The sequence below is a fragment of the Leuresthes tenuis genome, unplaced genomic scaffold (genome assembly GCF_036924035.1).
Source record: "Leuresthes tenuis unplaced genomic scaffold, fLeuTen1.0.hap1 SCAF_4, whole genome shotgun sequence".
Classification (NCBI taxonomy): Eukaryota; Metazoa; Chordata; class Actinopteri; order Atheriniformes; family Atherinopsidae; genus Leuresthes; species Leuresthes tenuis.
The window spans coordinates 4,609,685-4,629,942 of NW_027325358.1; the positions used below are offsets into that span (position 1 = coordinate 4,609,685).

Consider the following 20,258-nt stretch of genomic DNA (forward strand, 5'->3'; position numbering starts at 1 on the left):
TGTTCATGTTCTGTTTTTCCCTAGAAAATGTGGATTGATGTTATTTCTAAAAAGGATGTTATCTTAAAATGTTTTTTGTAGACTTTTAGACTTTATCTAAAAGATTAATGTTGATACTTGCTGTCAGAAGTTAAGCCGACGCACAAGTGCCTTAATGTGCAATTCCACTGACGGCCACTAGGTGCTGGCTTCCCCCATGAAATGCTGAGTTAATAAAGCGTTTTTAAAGAGGTTTTGATCCAGATTCTGTCATTCAGACCAATGTGCCAGTTAGGTTTGAGGTATCAATCTTCAGCTCCATCCTTTTGTCCAAATTGTTTCACTTCTTAAGCCAAAGGTGGTGAAACTTGAACTTAAGGAGCGCACGAATGAGCATCTTCACTGTTGTGTGGTTTGGGCCCACTGTGTGATATGGATTAATTAAACATGAAATAGATGAATATGAAGCTCTCACAACAGTAGTACATATTTATATTTTATATTTAAAAAAAAAGGTACAGGTGTTTTTTCCATGAAAAAAAAAACAGTTCTTCCATATTTGCTGTAAAAAAAAAGGCTTCAAGGACAAATACATTCAGCCATTTTCTTTGTGTCTGAATCAGTTGTTATTGGACCCTGGTGTTATCAGCCAGCCCTCATTTCTTCATTTATATGTTACGAGGAAAACAAGAAATAGTTGCAGAGATTTACTGAAGTGTTTAAATGTAAATATAAGATACAAGTAAAAACATCTTTAAGCAGCTTTAAAGTGAATATCTGGTCTGAGCTCCTTTATTCTCCAACACAGCCTGAACCCTCTGAGACAAGCTTTCTGTCATTTCTTTAAGGAGTCTTCAGGAATAGTTCTCCAGGCTTCTTGAAGGACATCCCAAAGCTCTTCTTTGGATGTGGGCTGCCTTTTGTTCCGTTCTCTGTCAGATGATCCCACACTGCTTCAATAATGTTGAGGTCCGGGCTCTGGGGAGGATTCATCCCTCCATAAGACCTGTTGCCACTGATTTTCAGTCCACTTCTTGTGTCATTTGGCATAGCTCAGCCTTTTCTCCCTGTTTCCCTTCCTTAAGAATGGCTTCTTGACAGCCACCCTTCCATGGAGACCATTTCTGATGAGGCTTGGGCCAACAGTAGATGGATCAGCTGAAGGTCCAGATGCATCTCTCAGGTCCTGTCAGGTCACAGCTGGATTTTTTCCTCTTTCTTAAGGACATCACTTTCAGATCCTGTTCATCTGCTGTAGATAGTTTTTCAGGCCTGACACTTCTTCTTTTGTCCTCCACTTGTCCAGTTTCCTCAAATGTTTTAAGGACACACTGCACACCATGCTGAGATATGCCAAGTTTTCAGCTAATAGCTCTTTGGGAATCACCTTGTTGCTGCAGAAATCCTATTTTCTGTCTGTCAAACTGTGTTTTCTTTGCTGTTTTTCATAGATTCAACTAAAGAAATGGGAACAAATGATGTGTCTTTGTGACAAAGTGCCTAAAGATCCAGTTTAAAACAGCTTCTTTGCTAAGTTGTCTGTTATGTGTCGACACAACACTGGTTCATCCCTTGAGTTTGGAGCCTTTTCTCTGCCTGAATGAATCAGAGGTCAGAGTTAAGTGGCCAGTTCCTCTGAAAACCTTCAGGTAAAAGGACTGAAAACGAGTGAAAAAGCAGAAAAACCTCCAGAAAGCCTGAAAAACTGTTGCTAAAGACCACTTTAAAAGATCATAAGAAATTCTGGCTGCTTGGAAGGAAAAAGTGAAGAAATGAGGGCTGGATCCAGACTTTTGGACAGTACTGTTTGTTACTTAACCAATTTATTAACAAAGATTGGATTTCCAGTGAAATGGTTGATAGACAGCAAATAACATTCAGTGTTGACAAGTTTTACTTCATAATCTACGGATGAACTAAACAATATAACCAAAAGACATGAGAAAAGGTAGGCGACACCACCATGGAGGACTGGATGTAAGGCACTAGGAGCTACGAGGGCTTTAATGGACAAAACAGAGTTAATGTCATTAAGAAATGAAAAAAAACAGTCAAACATATGGAAATATACAAAAATCACAGTCACTTTGGAGAGAAAACATGCAGCTTTAAAGACCTTAAAGCTGCTGCACCAGCAGGATTGAATAAATATTTCATTGAGTGAAATATCAAGATGTTAAAAAGGTTCAACCCCTCATGTCTAAAAACTGAAGTGACGCCTCTGCAGCTCCTCCAGCAGCAGATTTGGTTTGGTTGGGGTTCATCTCTGAATGTGGGTAAAGTGTAGAGGTCAAAGTCGGCGCTCGTGGAGGTTCACGGACGCTTCTCACTCAGTTTTTGTCGTCAGTCTTGGCCGCGGCCGGCCCGCTGGCGGCGGGGGAAATGTGGTTGTGATGCAGGAACAGGATCGCATCCAAACTTTCAGGCGAAATGTTCGATCTCCTCCCGTTGGTGGTTCTCGCTCCTTCCTGCACAAAGTCCTGCGCGGCGTTCCCCGCCACGGCCGGAGCGGCCAGGTAGGCCCGTGCCACCGAGGCCAGGAGCGGGAACTGCGCCGCCTTCGTTCTCCACCACTGCAGGGGCTCCACTCCCAGCGAAGCCCCCTTGTCGGCTCTGAAGACGGACATCTCGATGTCCACCGACTCCTCCACAGAACTCTGCGTGCTCCTGGGGGCGGAGCTGAACAGGTCTCCCAGCAGGAACTCCATCCCGGAGAGCCCGGCCTGGGAGCCCGACTCCGCTGACTCGCTCTCATCTGCAGCCTCGGCCTCGTCGTCTTCGTCTGCGTCTGCCAGCTCTTTGAAGTTGATCGGGGGGCATTCTTTGAGCCGTTTGCTCCTCCGCACGAAGTCACTCTCCGACTCCGGCGACTCGGGGGAGGAGCTTCTCTTGACCTGGCTCTGTGCCTTAGCTTGGCTCCTTCTCCGGTCCTCCTTCACGATCCGGACGGCCTCCTTTTTCAGCCAGTTGAAAGTGGCCGCCTGCTCCTACAAAATCACAACAAACACATTTAGATTCTTACTTCCCTTTTCACTTTATTAAAACTGTAGCTGAGGATTTAGCTGGGCTCCATCCACTTTTTTTATTCTTACTTTAGCCCCAATTCCTCCCTCTAAAGGTCAGCAGCACTTTTTCCCTTTAGGAGATCAAGAAGGAGCCGTTATCTCGCCCTCCACAACGCTGTCTGTGCCTCAGCTGAAAAGCTACATGACCAGTCCTTCTTGACCTCTAAAGACAACTGGGAACCTCAGAGGGTCGGGAGCAAATGTAAAAGATAAAATAGGTGCTGAAGCTGAGTGGTTTGGTTCAACGCATGAGCTGAATCAGACGATATGAAAGACTTGAACATTGTTAAACATCATTAGCCTCAATGGACAAAGTAAAAGGACTGCAGAAAAGGGTGAAAAGGGTGAGGCGGCGTCCACAGACCCTTCACTGAAAAGCTTTAAACTGAGCCATTTTCTGCTTCTGGTGGAAGGTTGAGAACAGCTGAAGCAGGGCACTAACCAGTCAAACTACTGGTCAAAGGTCAAAGGTCATGGAGTCCTACACACACCGCAGCATTTGTTTGAATGTAGCTTAGTTTTTTATGTACATTTTAAAAATAAGAATCCTGTCCCGTGTAACTAAGGAGGTTTTTGGCTGAAAAACTCAGGTTCCACACACTGAAATAGTCATTTAAAAAAAGAGATGAACCATTAGATTTATCACTAAACACAAGCTTTAACATTTGCTTCGTTCAGGATGATGTCAGCAGCTCCATCAGCCTCATTCGTGTCCCACTTTTTTTTCTGCTGGACTGAACCAACAGCCTGATTTCACCCACTGAGTGTCGTCTGTTAGCCTGAAACATTTCACTCAAGTTTCTCCTCTTTTTCTGCTCTTTAAAGGCACGACTCACCTTCTCCTCCATGAACCCGAGCCCATGGAACTGGGGGTCGAGCGAGCACGCCACACTCAGAGCCCTGTTCACGGCAGGGTTGTCGTAACACCTCGCCAAGTTCCGCCTCATCATCCTCTTAACCTCCTTCAAGACGGACGACGAGTCGCCGGGCCGGAGCACCAGGTGCCGCGACAGCAGCCCGGTGAGAATGGGCTTGATGAGGGACAGGCGGGGGAAGGCCTCCTTGGCCAGCGTCCGGCAGGCCACATCCAGAGGTTTGAGCACCAGGCACAGGTCCTCCATGACCTTCCACTCAGCACGCAAAGTCGGGAGGCTGGGTGACGGCGAGCTGGAGGTGGAGTTGGCGTGGAAGCTGCCGGATGAACTCAGCTCTGAAGCTGCCTTCTCTCTTGTGCAGCCCTCACCTTTAATCTCTTTTATGAGCTCACAGAGTAAGCTTTTGTTTTTGGTGAGCATGCTCAGCACGGGGTAAAGCGAGTTCCAGGTTGGCCGGCTGTGGGCCCACGACTTCAGTCTCATCTTCTCCTGCTTTGTCAGGCCCTGCGACAGTTTCTGAACATAATGCTCATAGGAGCCTCTGTCCTGAGCCGACGGCAGGAACAGGGTGGACAGAATACCCTGGAACTGGCTGAGGCTTTTGAAGATGACAGGGTGTGACATCACCTCCTCGATGCAGCCCTGCACGGCGCTGAAGAAACACGGGACCGACGGGAGGCCCTCGCTGACACGCCGGTCTGCGGCGTGCGCTTCCTCGGACGACGCAGAGTCATCCCTCTCCAGAAAGGTTGTGGAGTTCGGGTGGGGGGCGCCGCCTGTGGCCTCCACGCCCACCTCGCTCTTTATCGGCCGCAGCCTGGTCGTGCTTTTCCCTTCCACCCCCCACAACACCAGATTAGGCTGGAATATCCCCCACTCCTGCGCCATTACTTTCACCTGCGCCTCCAGGGCTTGAAGGTCGTGGTCGTTTCCGTCGCTCTCGGTCAGTCTTTGTGTTGCCAGGGCCAGGTTATGAAGACTGAAATGTTCATCTATGTAGTGTGCCCAAAGCGTGAGGTACCGCTCTGTGTTGCCCTGCCAGCTGTGCAGCCAAACATCCACGCTTAGGTTGACAAAGTGCGGCACTTCAGCCGGATGGCTGAGAGGTCGCCCCCGTCTCCTCGGCTCAAACTCAATAGGAGCAGTGTAGTCACTGATCTCCTCGGTTCCCACATCTCCAGTTTTCGTCCCGAGCAGATGGGCGAGGCTGCGCTTGCCCTTGGTGTGGTGGTCTCTGAGGAGGCTCTCGACCTGGCAGGACAGAGGCAGCTCCTTGTAGGAGGGCAGGAGTGTGTGCAGCAGCTGCCGGAAGCCCTGCCCTTCAACCAGCGCCGCAGGCTGGAGATCCATGATGATGAAGCTGGTGATGGCGCTGGTCAGCTGAGCTGGCATGACCGGGTGGGGGGAGCTGACCGGAGCACTGATGGGCGTCACCGGCTGAATGCGCTGTTGGGCTGTGGTGAAAAGGAAGAAACTTTCCATCAGTTTGAAAGAAAACAAGCCAACAGCAAGTCAAAGTTTGATCGATTAACAGATTCTGTTCAAATCACTTTGTTCCCATTTTTCTTTGTATTTTACTTCCAAGCAGCCAGACTTTCTTATAATGGTTTAAAGTGGTCTTTAGCAACAGTTCTCCAGGCTTTCTGAAGGTCTTTCAAAGTGTTTCTTTCAAAAGCTTTTCAGAGGAACTGGCCACTTAAGTCTGACCTCTGATTCATTCAGGCAGAGAAAAGGCTCCAAACTCAAGGGATGAACCAGTGTTGCGTCGACACATAACAGACAACTTAGCAAAGAAGCCATTTTAAACTGGATCTTTAGGCACTTTGTCACAAAGACACATCATTTGTTCCCATTTCTTTAGCTGCATCTATGAAAAACAGCAAAGAAAACACAGTTTGACAGACAGAAAATAGGATTTCTGCAGCAACAAGGTGATTCCCAAAGAGCTATTAGCTGAAAACTTGGCATATCTCAGCACGGTGTGCAGTGTGTCCTTAAAACATTTGAGGAAACTGGGCAAGTGGAGGACAAAAGAAGAAGTGTCAGGCCTAAAAAACTATCTACAGCAGATGAACAGGATCTGAAAGTGATGTCCTTAAGAAAGAGGAAAAAATCCAGCTGTGACCTGACAGGACCTGAGAGATGCATCTGGACCTTCAGCTGATCCATCTACTGTTGGCCCAAGCCTCATCAGAAATGGTCTCCATGGAAGGGTGGCTGTCAAGAAGCCGTTCTTAAGGAAGGGAAACAGGGAGAAAAGGCTGAGCTGTGCCAAATGACACAAGAAGTGGACTGAAAATCAGTGGCAACAGGTCTTATGGAGGGATGAATCCTCCCCAGAGCCCGGTCCTCAACATTATTGAAGCAGTGTGGGATCATCTGACAGAGAACGGAACAAAAGGCAGCCCACATCCAAAGAAGAGCTTTGGGATGTCCTTCAAGAAGCCTGGAGAACTATTCCTGGAGACTCCCGTATTTTCCGGACATAAATCGCTCCACAGTTTAAGTCGCATCAGTCAAAAAAAAAAAGCGTCATAAATATGAAAAAAAAAACATGTAAGTCGCACTGGACTATAAGTCGCATTTATTTTGAAAATTATTTCACAAAAATAATCCAAAAAATAAATGAAAGACTTGCTTTTCAATGAACTCACGGGAACTGTCGACCTCGGCTTGGACCTCTGCTGGCAGTTCCTGACACACCGGTGTCCACTGTCTGAGAGAGAGGCGTTTTCGTCGCATGAAACGGTAACACCAAGAAATTCCGCCTGAAAAGTCATTCATTTTCATCTCCTCTGCAACTACCGTGGCGTAGTGACGCAGCTGCACCGCCGAGAAGCCTCTCCCGGCGGCACGTTGCTCCAGCACCCACGTGTGGACTCGCTCCTCCAGCTCTGGCCATTTTGGGTGCATCCCACGATTAGCTCTCTTTGTTTTCTTCATTGCAGATAGATCACGCTCCGTTTTTCGCCAGTCCCTCACAAGTTTCTCACTCACTCCAAACTTTCTGCCTGCTACTCGATTACCGTTTCCGGTTGCATATCTGGCCACCTGCAGTTTGTACTCTGCACAATAAGATTTCCTTTTTAGCGGCATTTTGTTTGTGTTCATCTTTCTCCGTCTTTAATCAATGTTTCCGTCGATTACATCAGTGGTACAGGAGCAACATGCAGTTCTCACAGACCTACAGTGCCCCCTGGCGGCTGTAGATAGCGATGTTTACTCCTTGGTTCATGCTTAATTATATTTATTGATATACAAGTCGCAGGATGAGCCAAACTATGAAAAGGTTACAGTCCGGAAAATACGGTTCTTAAATCACAGAAAGATTGTCTAAGAGGGTTCAGGCTGTGCTCAGACCAAATAATCACTTTAAGCTTGACTCTTTATCCCTAAACATTTTATTTCCTTTTACGTTTGCATATTTCAATAAATATTTGCATCAATTTCTGTCAGCTTGCACAGAAATAAGTGGTGGTTCATGAGCAGTTTTCTATGTTTGCTGCAAAACTGAAGCTGGTTAAAGCTGCTGTGAATCTGCACAGCTCCGTTCTTGTCTTTGTACTGGATTTTCTGCTGTTTGCAGTGAAGGAGCAGCGGCTGAAGGCTCTGAGCAGCGGCTGAAGGCTCTGAGCAGCGGCTGAAGGCTCTGAGCAGCGGCTGAAGGCTCTGAGCAGCGGCTGAAGGCTCTGAGCTCCTGCTAGCTTCATCCACTCTTAGCCGCGTTACCTTTGTTAGCTTCGTCAAACAGAGCATGTTCGGCATTTAAAACAGCATCACCCCGATGCTGTTTTAAATGTCGGATTAGGTTTGTTGTCCCAAACGACTTTGTGCTGTTTCCTCCGCGGCTTACTTTCCTCCTACAGATTTTACAAACTGCGAATTTCGGGATTTCCTCACTCACAGAGAAAAACTTCCACACCGCAGACATACTGGCTGTGACGATGATGCGTTCAACACACCGGGGAAGAAAATCGGATTTCTCTAAATCTCACCTGTCGACGAGCCACAGCGCTCCAAAGAGCAACAGTCTTTTGGTTTAAGGTATAAACAACGCGTTCAAGAGCCCTGTTTTAGCTGCAAGATTCATGAAAATAGTCTAAGCATTAAGGAAAAACGGGATAAACTTGTAATAACCTGGTAAAATACTATAATTATATTATATTAAGCTCTATTATGACTCTTCTTGTGTCATTTGGCATAGCTCAGCCTTTTCTCCCTGTTTCCCTTCCTTAAGAATGGCTTCTTGACAGCCACCCTTCCATGGAGACCATTTCTGATGAGGCTTGGGCCAACAGTAGATGGATCAGCTGAAGGTCCAGATGCATCTCTCAGGTCCTGTCAGGTCATTGCTGGATCTTTTCCTCTTTCTTAAGGACATCACTTTCAGATCCTGTTCATCTGCTGTAGATAGTTTTTTAGGCCTGACACTTCTTCTTTTGTCCTCCACTTGTCCAGTTTCCTCAAATGTTTTAAGGACACACTGCACACCATGCTGAGATATGCCAAGTTCTCAGCTAACAGCTCTTTGTTGCTGCAGAAATCCTATTTTCTGTCTGTCAAACTGTTATCTTTGCTGTTTTTCACAGATCCACAATAAGTTAAACCCTGTTACATTAAAACATCAGCTTGGAAAGCAGGCTATAAACATTGGGTGGGCCTCAGGGCGAACTGACCAGACCAAAGACGTCCTCATCAAGCTCAAAGCTAGTTTATTGACTGTGATGCAGAAATAAACAGACATGCTTGTGTAGAGCGGGTGGTCTTGGTGGTCCTTCACTGTCGACCAGGACACTTTTACTTTAACCAAGGAAGACAAGGCTGTTTTTTACAACTTGTATCCAAATTTAGCCATGCTCAGTGGTTTAAGGATCACCAACATCATCCAAACTAAAGCTGAAAATATGCTGCACACTTTGATCATGGCTCCAAAACTCTATGCTATGTGACCCTGTGAGATAGGCTAAAGTAGAATAATAAAGCTAATCTGACTGCTGCAACAACCAATTAGGCATTCGGTGATATATTAATCAAAGGAACACTGGTGTCATTGAGAATAAAAACCAACTCAGTAAATGGAGGCAAAAGCAAGAGTTTGGGATGATATCAAAGAAGAAAATCTGTTGTGCCAACAAAGTGTTTGTATGATGCATCCTTCAGCTGTTATGAGCACCGCCAGAGGGATGCAGTAAGAAAAAAATCAGTTAAATAGTAGAAATTAAAGGAGTTTTTTGTAGCCAATGATTCAAAAGGTACCAAAGTTCTTCAGGTCCATGCTGCAGTGTGAGGTTATAAGACATTCGAAATCTGAGTTAAAATACGTAAATATGTGCCTTTAGAGGGACTCGCAGTCCTCAGAGGATTAGTAATACCAGCAGAAGTGTTTTCTTATCCTGAAACATATTTCAACATCTACAAACTGAAAGATGAGCTGCATTCATGCATTCAGTCATTTTTTCTGTAATAGTAACTATTTAAAGTCAATTTGATCCTCCTTACTGAGAATAATTCTGCCATCTGTTCTAGCCGTCGATTAGCGGGTGATTCAGGGCCCGTTCACATATTGGAGGTTTAGTTCTATTCAAATGACTTCTGGAGCCACTGCCCTGTTATTCTGGATCACCTCAGTGTGAGAAGGTGGAACCAACTCCAGAGTGGGTCGATTGAAGAGTTTCTTTGCTCAGTGCAGGCGTCTGATTCTGTTTCTCTACAACATAACATCATTTTTGGGAACAACAGGCCGCTTTAGCGTCTCTGCTGCTAAATTTAGCACATCTACAGTGCAGATGCACTTTTCCCAACATGCAGCGTTGTTCCTGTAGTCAAAGTATGAACCCGCCCTATAAAACCCGGGAAAAATAAGGTTTGAGCTGTGATGAAGCCAAACTTTTACCTGTTATCAGACTTCGGTCCTTGTTGATGTCACGAGGTTTGATGTGATGCTTGCTGGTCAGGTGGCTTTGGAGATCCGCCGCCCCGCCGCCGCAGCTCACATGCTCCATGCACAGCTTGCACACCGCGGTGCTGCGATCCAGAGGCCGGCCGGTCGGGTCCGGTTCCAGCCCAAAGAAGTACCAGGGGCTGTTCTGAGGGGTGACTGGGTGGCTCAGCAGCTTCTCCGCTCCAGGCAGAAAATCATACTTTTCCATTGCATGAGAACTGGCCGACTGTAAGGAGGAGAGGCCGGACGCAGACATCAGGCCTGGATCCGGAGCTGCTTCTGGGTTTGACACAGTCGTCACATCAGTGATCACAGGCATGGGGCTCTGTGATTGGCTGTGGTCTGACCAAAAGGAAGTGCTCATCTCCGGCAGGGTGACCAACTGGATGTCCTGCAGGAGGCGCAGGGCTGTTTCCTTGTCTCCAATTTCACATTTAATGCCGTCACCTGTTGCCAACGCAACCAAATGCACAGAGAGAATCAATTCACTTCCATCTACAGCCGGTTGAAAGTTATTAAGAAGGTGAAAAGGAAACACGGATCAGCCGGTCTGCATCATCACACCATTGTAACCCAGAGGGAGGAAACTCACCCATTCCCAGGCCCAAAAGGGAGGCGTACTCCTTGCCAATCAACACTTTGAGCTCTGCACCCTCGGAGATGGACTGAGAAACCTTGTAGTAAATGTGACGGTTAAACTGGAAAACCACCAAGTTGTGTTCCTCCTCCCGGCTGGTGTACGTCACGTATCTGCAACCAGAGGCAAAGGCGCCGTCAGCAGGCGAAGAGCTTTTAGATGAAACAAACCGCAGACACACTGCTCACCTCATCCAGTTCGATTTGTTTTCATCAGAAGCATCCATGAAGACAAAAGCAGCATCTTCCCTGATCTGGAGGTCAACAGCAAATGGGCATCGTTACGAAATATGATGCGAAAACTCCGACAAACAAAACCACGCTCCCTTTTCCCCTAAAAACACACGATAACTCACAGCAAACAGATCAAACTTTCATCTGCTGGTGACAGAATTTAAAAAGGGGAATATGTTCTACATAAATCTACTCACAGCCCAGGCATATTTAAGGTTGTTTGGCATGTGTCCTTTGCACACTTCTCCCACAAACGGCCCGAACAAGACGCCCTGCTGAAGCTGACACTTGGCGAACACCTTCTTCTCCCCATGTTCCTCACCAGATGACCCAGAATCAGATATAACGAAGCCACTGTCCCCACAGAGGCACAGACAGGAGGGCAGCGACAGCATGGCCCGGGAGGGGCCGCCGTGGAGCCACGGCTCGCCGGGGGGCACCACAGCGTCTGGGACATAGTTGGAGTTCGAAGGGCTCTGGAGAAATGGCACGTCCTCCAGGAGCTCTTCGTGATTCAGATCTACACCTGCAGAAAAGTTTAAGAGGAAAAATGAGAAAATTATGACAATCCGTCTTCAGAGGATTTCTGTTTCAAGAGAAATGCAAGAATTAGGCAACACAGTTCAGTACAGTTTGTTAAATCCACTTTATTTTGTTCAACTTCAGCTCTGCTTTTTCACAAAGATCCAGCTCAGACTGTTCCATGGTGGCCACCTGAAATCAACCATTTTCCCCTTAGTTATATCAGCTCTGCGTGTTTATCAGGCTCCAAGTTTAACCTGAAAGAAGAAGATAAATGGGACATGACATGGTGGTCATGTCCCATTTATCTTCTTCTTTCAGGTTCATTTCCTCCATCAGGTGCAAACAAACCATCATTTGCAGCCATAATACCAGCTGCTAGCTCCATCAATTGTTGTTTTATAGTAAAAGTAAAAGCTAAGTGTTAAGATGTGATTTAAACAAAGCGGCTCTAGTTAAGGAAATGGCGAATGCCCCCAAGTTCCTGCTTCAAACTGTAGTCGAGTCATTCCACGAGAATGGTTCAAATTGGACTTTTTTACAAAAACGCATCATTTGTATGTATACCACAGCATTAAGGATATTTTTAACACTCAGGAAAACATCTTTTCCCATCTCTCTTATTATTGGTCATTATTTTAAGATCTGGACAATGTTCTTCTTCAACCCCATTATGTAAACAATGGAACTGATAATAATATTAATCAAACAGTTAATGATCTCCATGACCTGGACTGTGTGGAGGAGTGCTGAAGTTCTTGAGCGCTACTCTCCTTGATCCTTTTGTATGCTGCTGTTCTCTTTCACTTAGGTCTTTAATTGCTTTCTTTTTTCCTTCCTCTAAATTCTTTCTCCATCTCTCACTCTGCAGGCATTTCTCCCTTCTTTCTGGATCACCTGACTTTCTCTGCCTTTCTGCTGCTGTTGTTGGTGCCATCTCACTCCCAGCTGAAGCATGGAACATAGACTACATTCAGCATGAATGTTGATCAAATGTAATAAGAATTCATTTAAATAACTGGATAACTTAACAACCAAAGTCTTAAAATCACAACACCGTCACAATCAAACACGGAACGGGGTGAGGGTGACAGAGTTGTGATTTTTGCACAAAATGGCCGCTGCTCTACATAGTGAATACCAGAGAGAGCACATTCAGAATTAGCTTATGTTCTTGAAAGTAATAGTTTTCTATCTTTTATTCATGTGACAGTGTTGAGTCATTGAGTTTGATGACCACAATATCACAAGATAAATGAGCAAAATTAAGTGAAAGGCGGGAGCCACTTCCATGTCTTTGGTGTCCTGTTGTCCAAGAGATTTGAGTGATGTCACTTCCTGTTGAGCTGCTCATATGGAGCATACCATTGTTTTTATGGGGGAGAATCATTTGTGTAATGGGGCTGACTCAGTTAGTTACTAAATAATGTGATTTTAATGAATAATCATCTTTTTTTTTTAGATAGATGTTTAGGTTAATATAAAAATGTATGGACTTTTTTTCAAGAGTTTTATTTGATATATTTTAAGTATACTTTCATCGAAGACCGTGACAAATTAGGTGGTGTCAACAAAAATAATATAATTTCTCTTAAAAATAAAACTTCATTTATGTTTTTCTTAACGCTGTATTAAAGGAGACATTTAATTGTTTATGTAAAGTTGTAGAAAACAGATTTTTGAGACCCAGTAGATAAAATACACCTAAAGAGGAGATTGGATCTCAAAATGCAAAATTTTCATGGAATGACTCAGTTAGGCTCCAAAAAACTTCTAATGAGACAGGTCATGATTAGGGATGGGAATCGATAAGAATGTAGCAATTCCAGGTTCCATTATCAGTATCGCGTATCGATTCGGTTGCTTAACGATTCTCATCCAGTTATATAGTACTAATATATAACTCTATATATCTAACTCTGCCTCGTCAACTAAATGTTAATATCAGATGGAAATTATTCATACAGTATGACGCTGACATTATTACGACAGGACTCTGAAGTTTTGAATGCAGGCAAAAGCGACATCTCATCTCTTTAGAGACAAAAAACAACACAAAGGTGGCTGAAATAAAACTAAAACTTTAAAGCTACAGACTAGCAACAAACACCATCCATAAATGTTATCACATCCAACTGACGCGTCCAGGTTGTTACTATGGTTACTGCTAATCAGCGAGCTTCTTTCTTCGCCGTTCTTAAGCCGAGCCATCAGTGAACAACAGCGCCCTCTGCTGGACGGTGCTTTGTGGATCACGAGCTATTTGTATGTGGATCTGTGCGGATTTGCGTTAAGAATGTCTCAAAAATACGAAAGTGTGCGATTTGTGATCCACAAATGCCGAGAATGTTCAGTTTCACGAATGGCTTTTTGTTTTACAAATGGAAAATTATATATTTACAAATACACATACATTTGTAAAAAACAACAAGTTACAAATAGGAAATTTGTGGCTAGCAAAACACGTGTGCAACTCAAGGCATATTTGTAGATCACCGTCTGTGCATTCGCAGTTATTTCTGAGATAAATGTAAGCTTATACTTGAGAGCCCGGTTACAATCAACAAGACCTGGAAGTTTTACGTTACCTGAGACTTTTGATTTGGAAGACGCTTTGCCACAGGCTCCCCCGCGAGCGTCACCGCCATCGACTTTACATTTCTGAAAAGTTATTGCATGTCGTGTGATCAAATGTTTCCGCATGTTGGAGGTATTTCCTGACTTTGATGAGATCTCAGCTCCGCAAGTGTTGCAATTGGCCCCAGCCTTCTCCTTTTTGGTGAAATATAACCAAACTTTGGAGCGCTTCTGCCTCGTCGCCATGTTGGAAACGTTCCGAGTCAAAATACGAAGCGTGCACGTGACGTCATCGCGCAAATGCGGCAGACGTTAGCAGAACCTATAAACGGGATCGTTTCCACAGAATCGAAGTACTGGTTCTCGATTACAATCCCTGGTCATTGTGGGAAATGGATTTTTAAAACGCTAAAGATGGCGGCCAATCACTGTACAACCACCGGGTTGTCATTTACAACCAGTTATAAAACACTTAATGAGGCGAGCAACATTTTAATACAATTATGTGGCGTCCCATTTATACTGGGGTGCCGGAACTGTCGAGTTCAAGTAAGAAAAATAGAGCGGACACGCTTTACGGTTACTAGAAAATTTAATGGAGACAATATACTGCCTGAGCTGATTGTGAAAGGCAACAAAAGATGGTTTTCTTTGAGTAAGACGAGGTTAATAATAAATGTTTTGTTGACTTTTCTTTATTTTTGTTGAAGCCAAACAATACATCCCTCCAAAACAACTTAAAATCTTTATGAACATTTTAAGCAATAAAGTTACAAATATCAGTCAACATACGTTGGACAAAGGGCAGAGCCAAAATAAATTAGTAATTGTTTCAATATGTGCAGAACAGAAAGTGAATTTCACATCAATGTCTTTTTTTTTATATTTTAACAATATGATCATTGGAAGGATAAAGTCTGAATTATTTTAACAGCCTTGCTTCTTTACAATCAAGACACACTGTGGTTATTTAACTGATACCATAGCAACAACGATGCACGCTACTGCCGTAGGAGCTTTTCAGCATTTGGGTGTCACTGCGCATCCGTATTAGCATTTTTTGATAGTATAAAAATAGGAGTTTACTTTCTATTTTCTACATTTGTTTCGCATCGTCTATCGATTTAAATGACCGTGACGCGAAAATACGCGATACGTTACGCATTAAAAACATAAAATCGTCTATTTGAAGAAATGCACACTCATCAGCCACTTTATCAACTGTCAGAGATTCCTGTTAACTCGGAAACTTGCGACTCAACGCCATTCGGGCAGAAGGCACATGGCGTCTGCATCGTACTGCAGATCATTGCACAACATTTCACACACTCAAATCTGCTCGTGTTCAAAATGCAGAAAAGGAAGACAACCGGACCAAGGAGCGTGCCCCCGGGTCAAGGTCCATTTTCCCCACGCATTAAACTTTCCCCAACTTTAAAACAACCACAGCTAAGCCATTTAACCGCAACGTGTTACACAAAGGGTGGATATATGTGCACTTATGTGTCTGGCGTTATTGGAACTCGATCTCTTTGCAAACAAAAGCACTGAAAACGGTGGAAAATTACCTTGAGTCTCCAACAAAGCTCCAGGCGTCGAGGAGGCAATGCTCTCATAAAAATCTGCAGGATGTCGGCGTCTCAGGTGACTTCTTAAATTCGTGGTATTCCCTTTTGCGATCACTATTTTTCTGCATAAACGGCAAATGGCCTCGTCACAGTTTAATGGTCGACCCTTTTCGTCCCCTTTGAAGCCAAAATACAGCCACACCATGGACTTTCCCCGTGGCTTGCTGATGAGATCCATGTTTTTCTGCCCCTTCTCGGTAGGCTCCTTACTGGCTGCAAAGCTGCTGTTAGAGCGTGAACGGATAGAACGAACATAGTTGAAATCTGCACCGGTGTTTTAAACATAAACTTAAATCATGAGACTCGAGTTCACACATGACTGGTGCAGAAGTGCACGATCATCCAATTCAGCCCAAACATTCTCAGAAGCCGTCGTTAATAACAAGATCCCAGCTATTAGGTTGGTGCTGCCAATCTATCTGCTCAATTTCTATGCTTTTTACGTCTTTACGGGTCGAATGACGACAACACGTGGGTTGCCAGGTCCTATTGTCAACACACTTGCACAAAGCATGGGTAAAATACATGTCAAGCCCCACCCAAATGTCTGATAAGTTTAGATTGAGTTTAGTTTAACAATTACAATTTACTTTAAACGGATCCCACTGGTTCTGCTGGAGAGGACGGTCAGCACGCACCCCCCCCCCCCTCTCTCAGACACACCCTTTCTGCCCCCACCCTTACATCCGCTTGTCTCCACCAGTCCGGAGAAGACATTTTAATGAGCTTCAGTCTTTGCCAGTTGTGTCAAAGCTGGAGAGACTTTACTGGATCAAGGAATCATGTCCAGATGGTGTCATTCCCATGGTCCATAAAAATATGCCCTAAAATCCCACATCACGACTGTTCTGCAGACACTGTTCTGCTCATAAACAACTTTCAGAACCCTCTGTTATTTGCTTATCGTCCAGGGGTTTGAGTTAAAGATGCCATGTTTACTTGCACAGGCAGGTACGCACTGTGCGGATCATGTTCTTTTGATGTCTCTTGTGCATTTAAGACATAAATTCAGCCTGTAAGTTTATATAGGGCAGATAGTCGAGCAGATTCTACAGATCATTCCAAAGAGTAACTGGATAAGAAATACTTTTGCAATAACTATTTAAAGGAGAAAAAGACAGGTGTCTAAACATGAATCACCAAGTGTTTTATGAGAGAAAAAGCAACAAATTTACGTATTTAACTGTAGTACATTTAAGTGAAACATTGGACTTGCACTTGAAGGGTAGTTATTTGACTTTTAAACAGAAAATAGGCACGATTTGTGCAACACAACAAACACATGTTGCATTTTTGGAGAAAATATCCAAATAAAAAAGCCCAGCCCGAGCCTCAGCTTACTGGTTCTCCACTTCCCAACTGACAAACCCACTCATTTCCATTAAAATGCTGATGTGGTTACCTTGAGTTTGTTCCTTTCGCTGAACTCGTTAAGAAAACTGCGTGTTTTCCGTTCAGATGATGCATCATTGACGAGGTGCTCTTGTGATAAGCTAATTCGTTTTTACAGTGAACACACTGGACTGTGTTTTCGCTTTTGATTTCTTTAAAATGGTCCCAAACTATAGACGTTCTTCTATTTTTCCCACTTTGCTTTGTGTCGTCTTCACCGGTTTTCTCCATCGCGCCATCAACCCACGCTCGCAGCACGTAAGCACGTTGTGCGACAGTGATAACTGTCCGTGTGAAACAGGGCGACCACTGAGCGGAACTTATTGTATTTGTGTGAATTAAACGATGCATCGAAGCAAAGCATTTGCAACGAGGATTTGTTTTTCAGAGGCATTAAAACACGATATTCCAGGTACTGGGTTGGTAGTGCACCTTGTATCTGCTCCGTTTCTACGCCTTTTACGTCTATACGAGTCGAAAAATGACAACATAGAGAAACCACGTGGGTTGCCAGGTCCTATTGTCAGAAAAAAACAAAACTACCAGACAAGATACTTTCCAAACCCCATACAAATATCCGCATGGTTTTGATTGAGCTTCATTAAGATTACTTTCTCAGACACAACCTCTCTGGTCCCAGGACTTCCCAGGACCCCCACCCAAACATCTGGAGAAAAGAGGCAGCTGGCAAAACTTTACTCCAACATAGCTGCATGTCCAGATGATGTCAGCCCCAGGATCCTGAAGGCCAGCAATATGGGATTCTTTAGCCTGATGAAGAATGTTTCAGTGCAGGGGGGGCATGCATCTGCGCTACATGACCACAGACTGGTCGCCCTAACAACAACTGATCAACACAGACTATTTTTAGACTACTTTCAGAACCCACAACCCACTGTTTAGCTTCCAGGGATTTGAAGATTCCATCATTTACCTGCTCCAGCAAGCCCACTCACATCTGGACAAGCATGCAGCACTGTGAGGATCATGTTTTTTAAATCTCTTGTGTATTTAAGACATTACAGCCTGCAATGCTGTGGAAGAAGTTCCAGAAAATACAGATGATGACAGCTCCTCAACCTTAAAGATAGAGTTGATTTGAAATGTTAATGGGCTGACTTTAAGTCACAATTTCTAACGATGGATAGATAGATAGATAGATGCCAGGATTAAATTCTGGGGCCTCTTTTATATAACATTTCCACGTTCCCACTGGTTCAGATGTTGCAAAGCAACAATAAATTCTGCCACAGTTATGCACACCACACACCATATCGCTAAGGGATTATAATCCAATTAAACAACTGGATTGTTTAATGATTGTCCGGAGCAAAAGAAGAACAGTTAAACATCTGCTCACCTTCATTTGTTATGTTAAAAACCACAAACCAAGCCAGAAATCTGGGTTTCATTATGGACCTGATCAGACCCTGAACTTCAACAGACACATCAAGTCAGTTATGAAGTTATCCAACAATCACCCGAGGAATATTATTTAAGTTTTAAAGGACTAATGTGTCCATGCATTTATCATCAGCAGACTTCATTAACTGTCGGATAACTAATGGTCTGCGTCAACTGTTGCTTCTTTTAAATCAAACCCTAAGCCTTCCCTGTCCGTGACTGCATTTCATTGAAGGGCTTTGATAAATAACTTTCACTAATTATGATAGTAAATTGACTTAATTACTGTCCATTTCAAACATGGTGACCACTGAGCAGAATATATTTGGGTGGGTTAAAGACAGTATTGAAGAAAGTAATGTGAAGACTCAACTTCTTGGAGGAAACTGCAGTAAAATGTTGCATATCTTCTGGAAGTATGTTCAGGATAGTATGACATGCTGTTGGGGTGACAGCGTCACAGCTGGAGACCCAAACTAATAAAAAAGGCTGGCTTTGCTCTGGAGCTATATAAGCAAATAAGAAAGCTGCACAAGCTGCTAAATATATTGGAAAACATTGCAAAACCTCTACATAGAATAGTGATCAAACAACTGAATGTCTTCAGCCAGAGGCTTCTTCAGCTCAGCTGGAAGAAGAAGCAGTACAGGAGGTTGTTACTACCCACTGAAACAGCCTTATCAGCCAAGTGAGGGTCCTTAGAGTGGCTGCTATGCATAATGTATCTGCCTCTGTGTCCCTTTGAGGATGCATAAAGTATTCTGTCTTTATATCTGCCAAACAAAACTTTAAAACAACCACAGCAGAGCCGTATACTTGCAGAATGTGACGTTTAAGGGGATGAACAGAAAGCAGATTCAGAGTAGTGAAACTAAACACTGATGTGTGATGACACTCCATCACTTTATGCAAACAATGGGGTTGAAAATTACCTTGTGTCTCAAAAAAAGCTCCAGGGGTCGTCCAGGAAGTGCTCTCTAAAGAATCGGTACGGTGTCGACGCGTTAGATGACTTCTTAAATTCGTGGTGTTCCCTCCTTTAGCGAGCACTACTTTTCGGCATAAACGGCAAATGGCCTCGTCATAGTTCAAAGGCTGCCCCTTTCCATTGGCTTTCAGACCAAAGTACATCCACACGAGGGATTTGCTTCTGGGTTTGCATATGAGATCCATATTTCTGTTGCTCCTCCGCTGTTCACTGGCTGCAGAGCTGCTGCCAGAGAGTGGTTGTGAGCGGTTACAAGGAAAAGGGGGATGTGGACGGGTCATGGAAAAGGACAAACTATCGCGTTCTCGCGTTCGTGTGTCTCGTTGTTGTGGAGACTGGAGAGCTGGGGGTGAGGCGGCAAAGCAATCCCAAATAAGCGACCACAGCGAAAACAAGCCCGAAAACCCGCAACCCGCGACTGACGAGATTCACAAAGGACTTTACAGAAAAACAAGCCCAACGTCGCTTATAGTAAGCGAACTTGGCAACCCTGGTGAGCGGATAGAAAACTGACCCTTTGTTTTACGCTCATGACATACATCATAAGAGCCAAATTCACACGTGACGAACACATAACTGCATGCTAAAATTTTCAGTGACATCATGAACACACGCAGAATGACAGCCATTTGGTTGGTGAATCACTTTCTATCTGCTCTATTTCTATAGTTTTTTACGCGTTAGCGAGTCGACTGATGACAATGCAGCGCGACCACATGGGTTGCCAGGTCCTGTTGTCAACAAACTTGCATAAAATATTAATGAACCAAGGAGAACAAACTCCCGGGCAAATTTAATCAGGATTTATTGAAAATAATCTAACACGCCAGTTAGTTATCGATTAATCAAGTCAATTTAATTTTAAAGCGTTGACCAAAGTGCTCTGGTTGAATAATAAAGGTAAAAGCTGAAAACAACATTCAATGACGTTTAAAAATAGAGTAGAAACGTTTCTAACAAGTAAATTAATTTATAAAAACTTAATCAGCTTTCATTCAAACAACCAGCGAGAGAAAA

At 44.1% G+C, this 20,258-nt stretch overlaps 1 protein-coding gene across 2 annotated transcripts; it reads right to left on the reverse strand.

The window, feature by feature from the left end:
• Positions 1 to 1,517: 1,517 nt before the first annotated feature.
• Positions 1,518 to 19,472, reverse strand: LOC140305354 (E3 SUMO-protein ligase ZBED1-like). 2 transcript variants are annotated; one of them, XM_072384193.1, is made up of 7 exons: positions 19,186 to 19,472; positions 10,928 to 11,256; positions 10,686 to 10,750; positions 10,453 to 10,610; positions 9,813 to 10,307; positions 3,881 to 5,373; positions 1,518 to 2,966 (listed from the first exon to the last, which is right to left on the reverse strand). In XM_072384193.1, the coding sequence occupies exons 1-7, from the start codon at positions 19,424 to 19,426 to the stop codon at positions 2,310 to 2,312; spliced, it is 3,438 nt and encodes a 1,145-aa protein (XP_072240294.1). In that variant the 5' UTR covers positions 19,427 to 19,472; the 3' UTR covers positions 1,518 to 2,309. The 2 variants fall into 2 exon arrangements, with proteins under 2 accessions (XP_072240294.1, XP_072240295.1); XM_072384194.1 differs by lacking the exon at positions 19,186 to 19,472 and adding an exon at positions 15,398 to 15,846 and having other exon boundaries at positions 1,519 to 2,966.
• Positions 19,473 to 20,258: the final 786 nt, after the last annotated feature.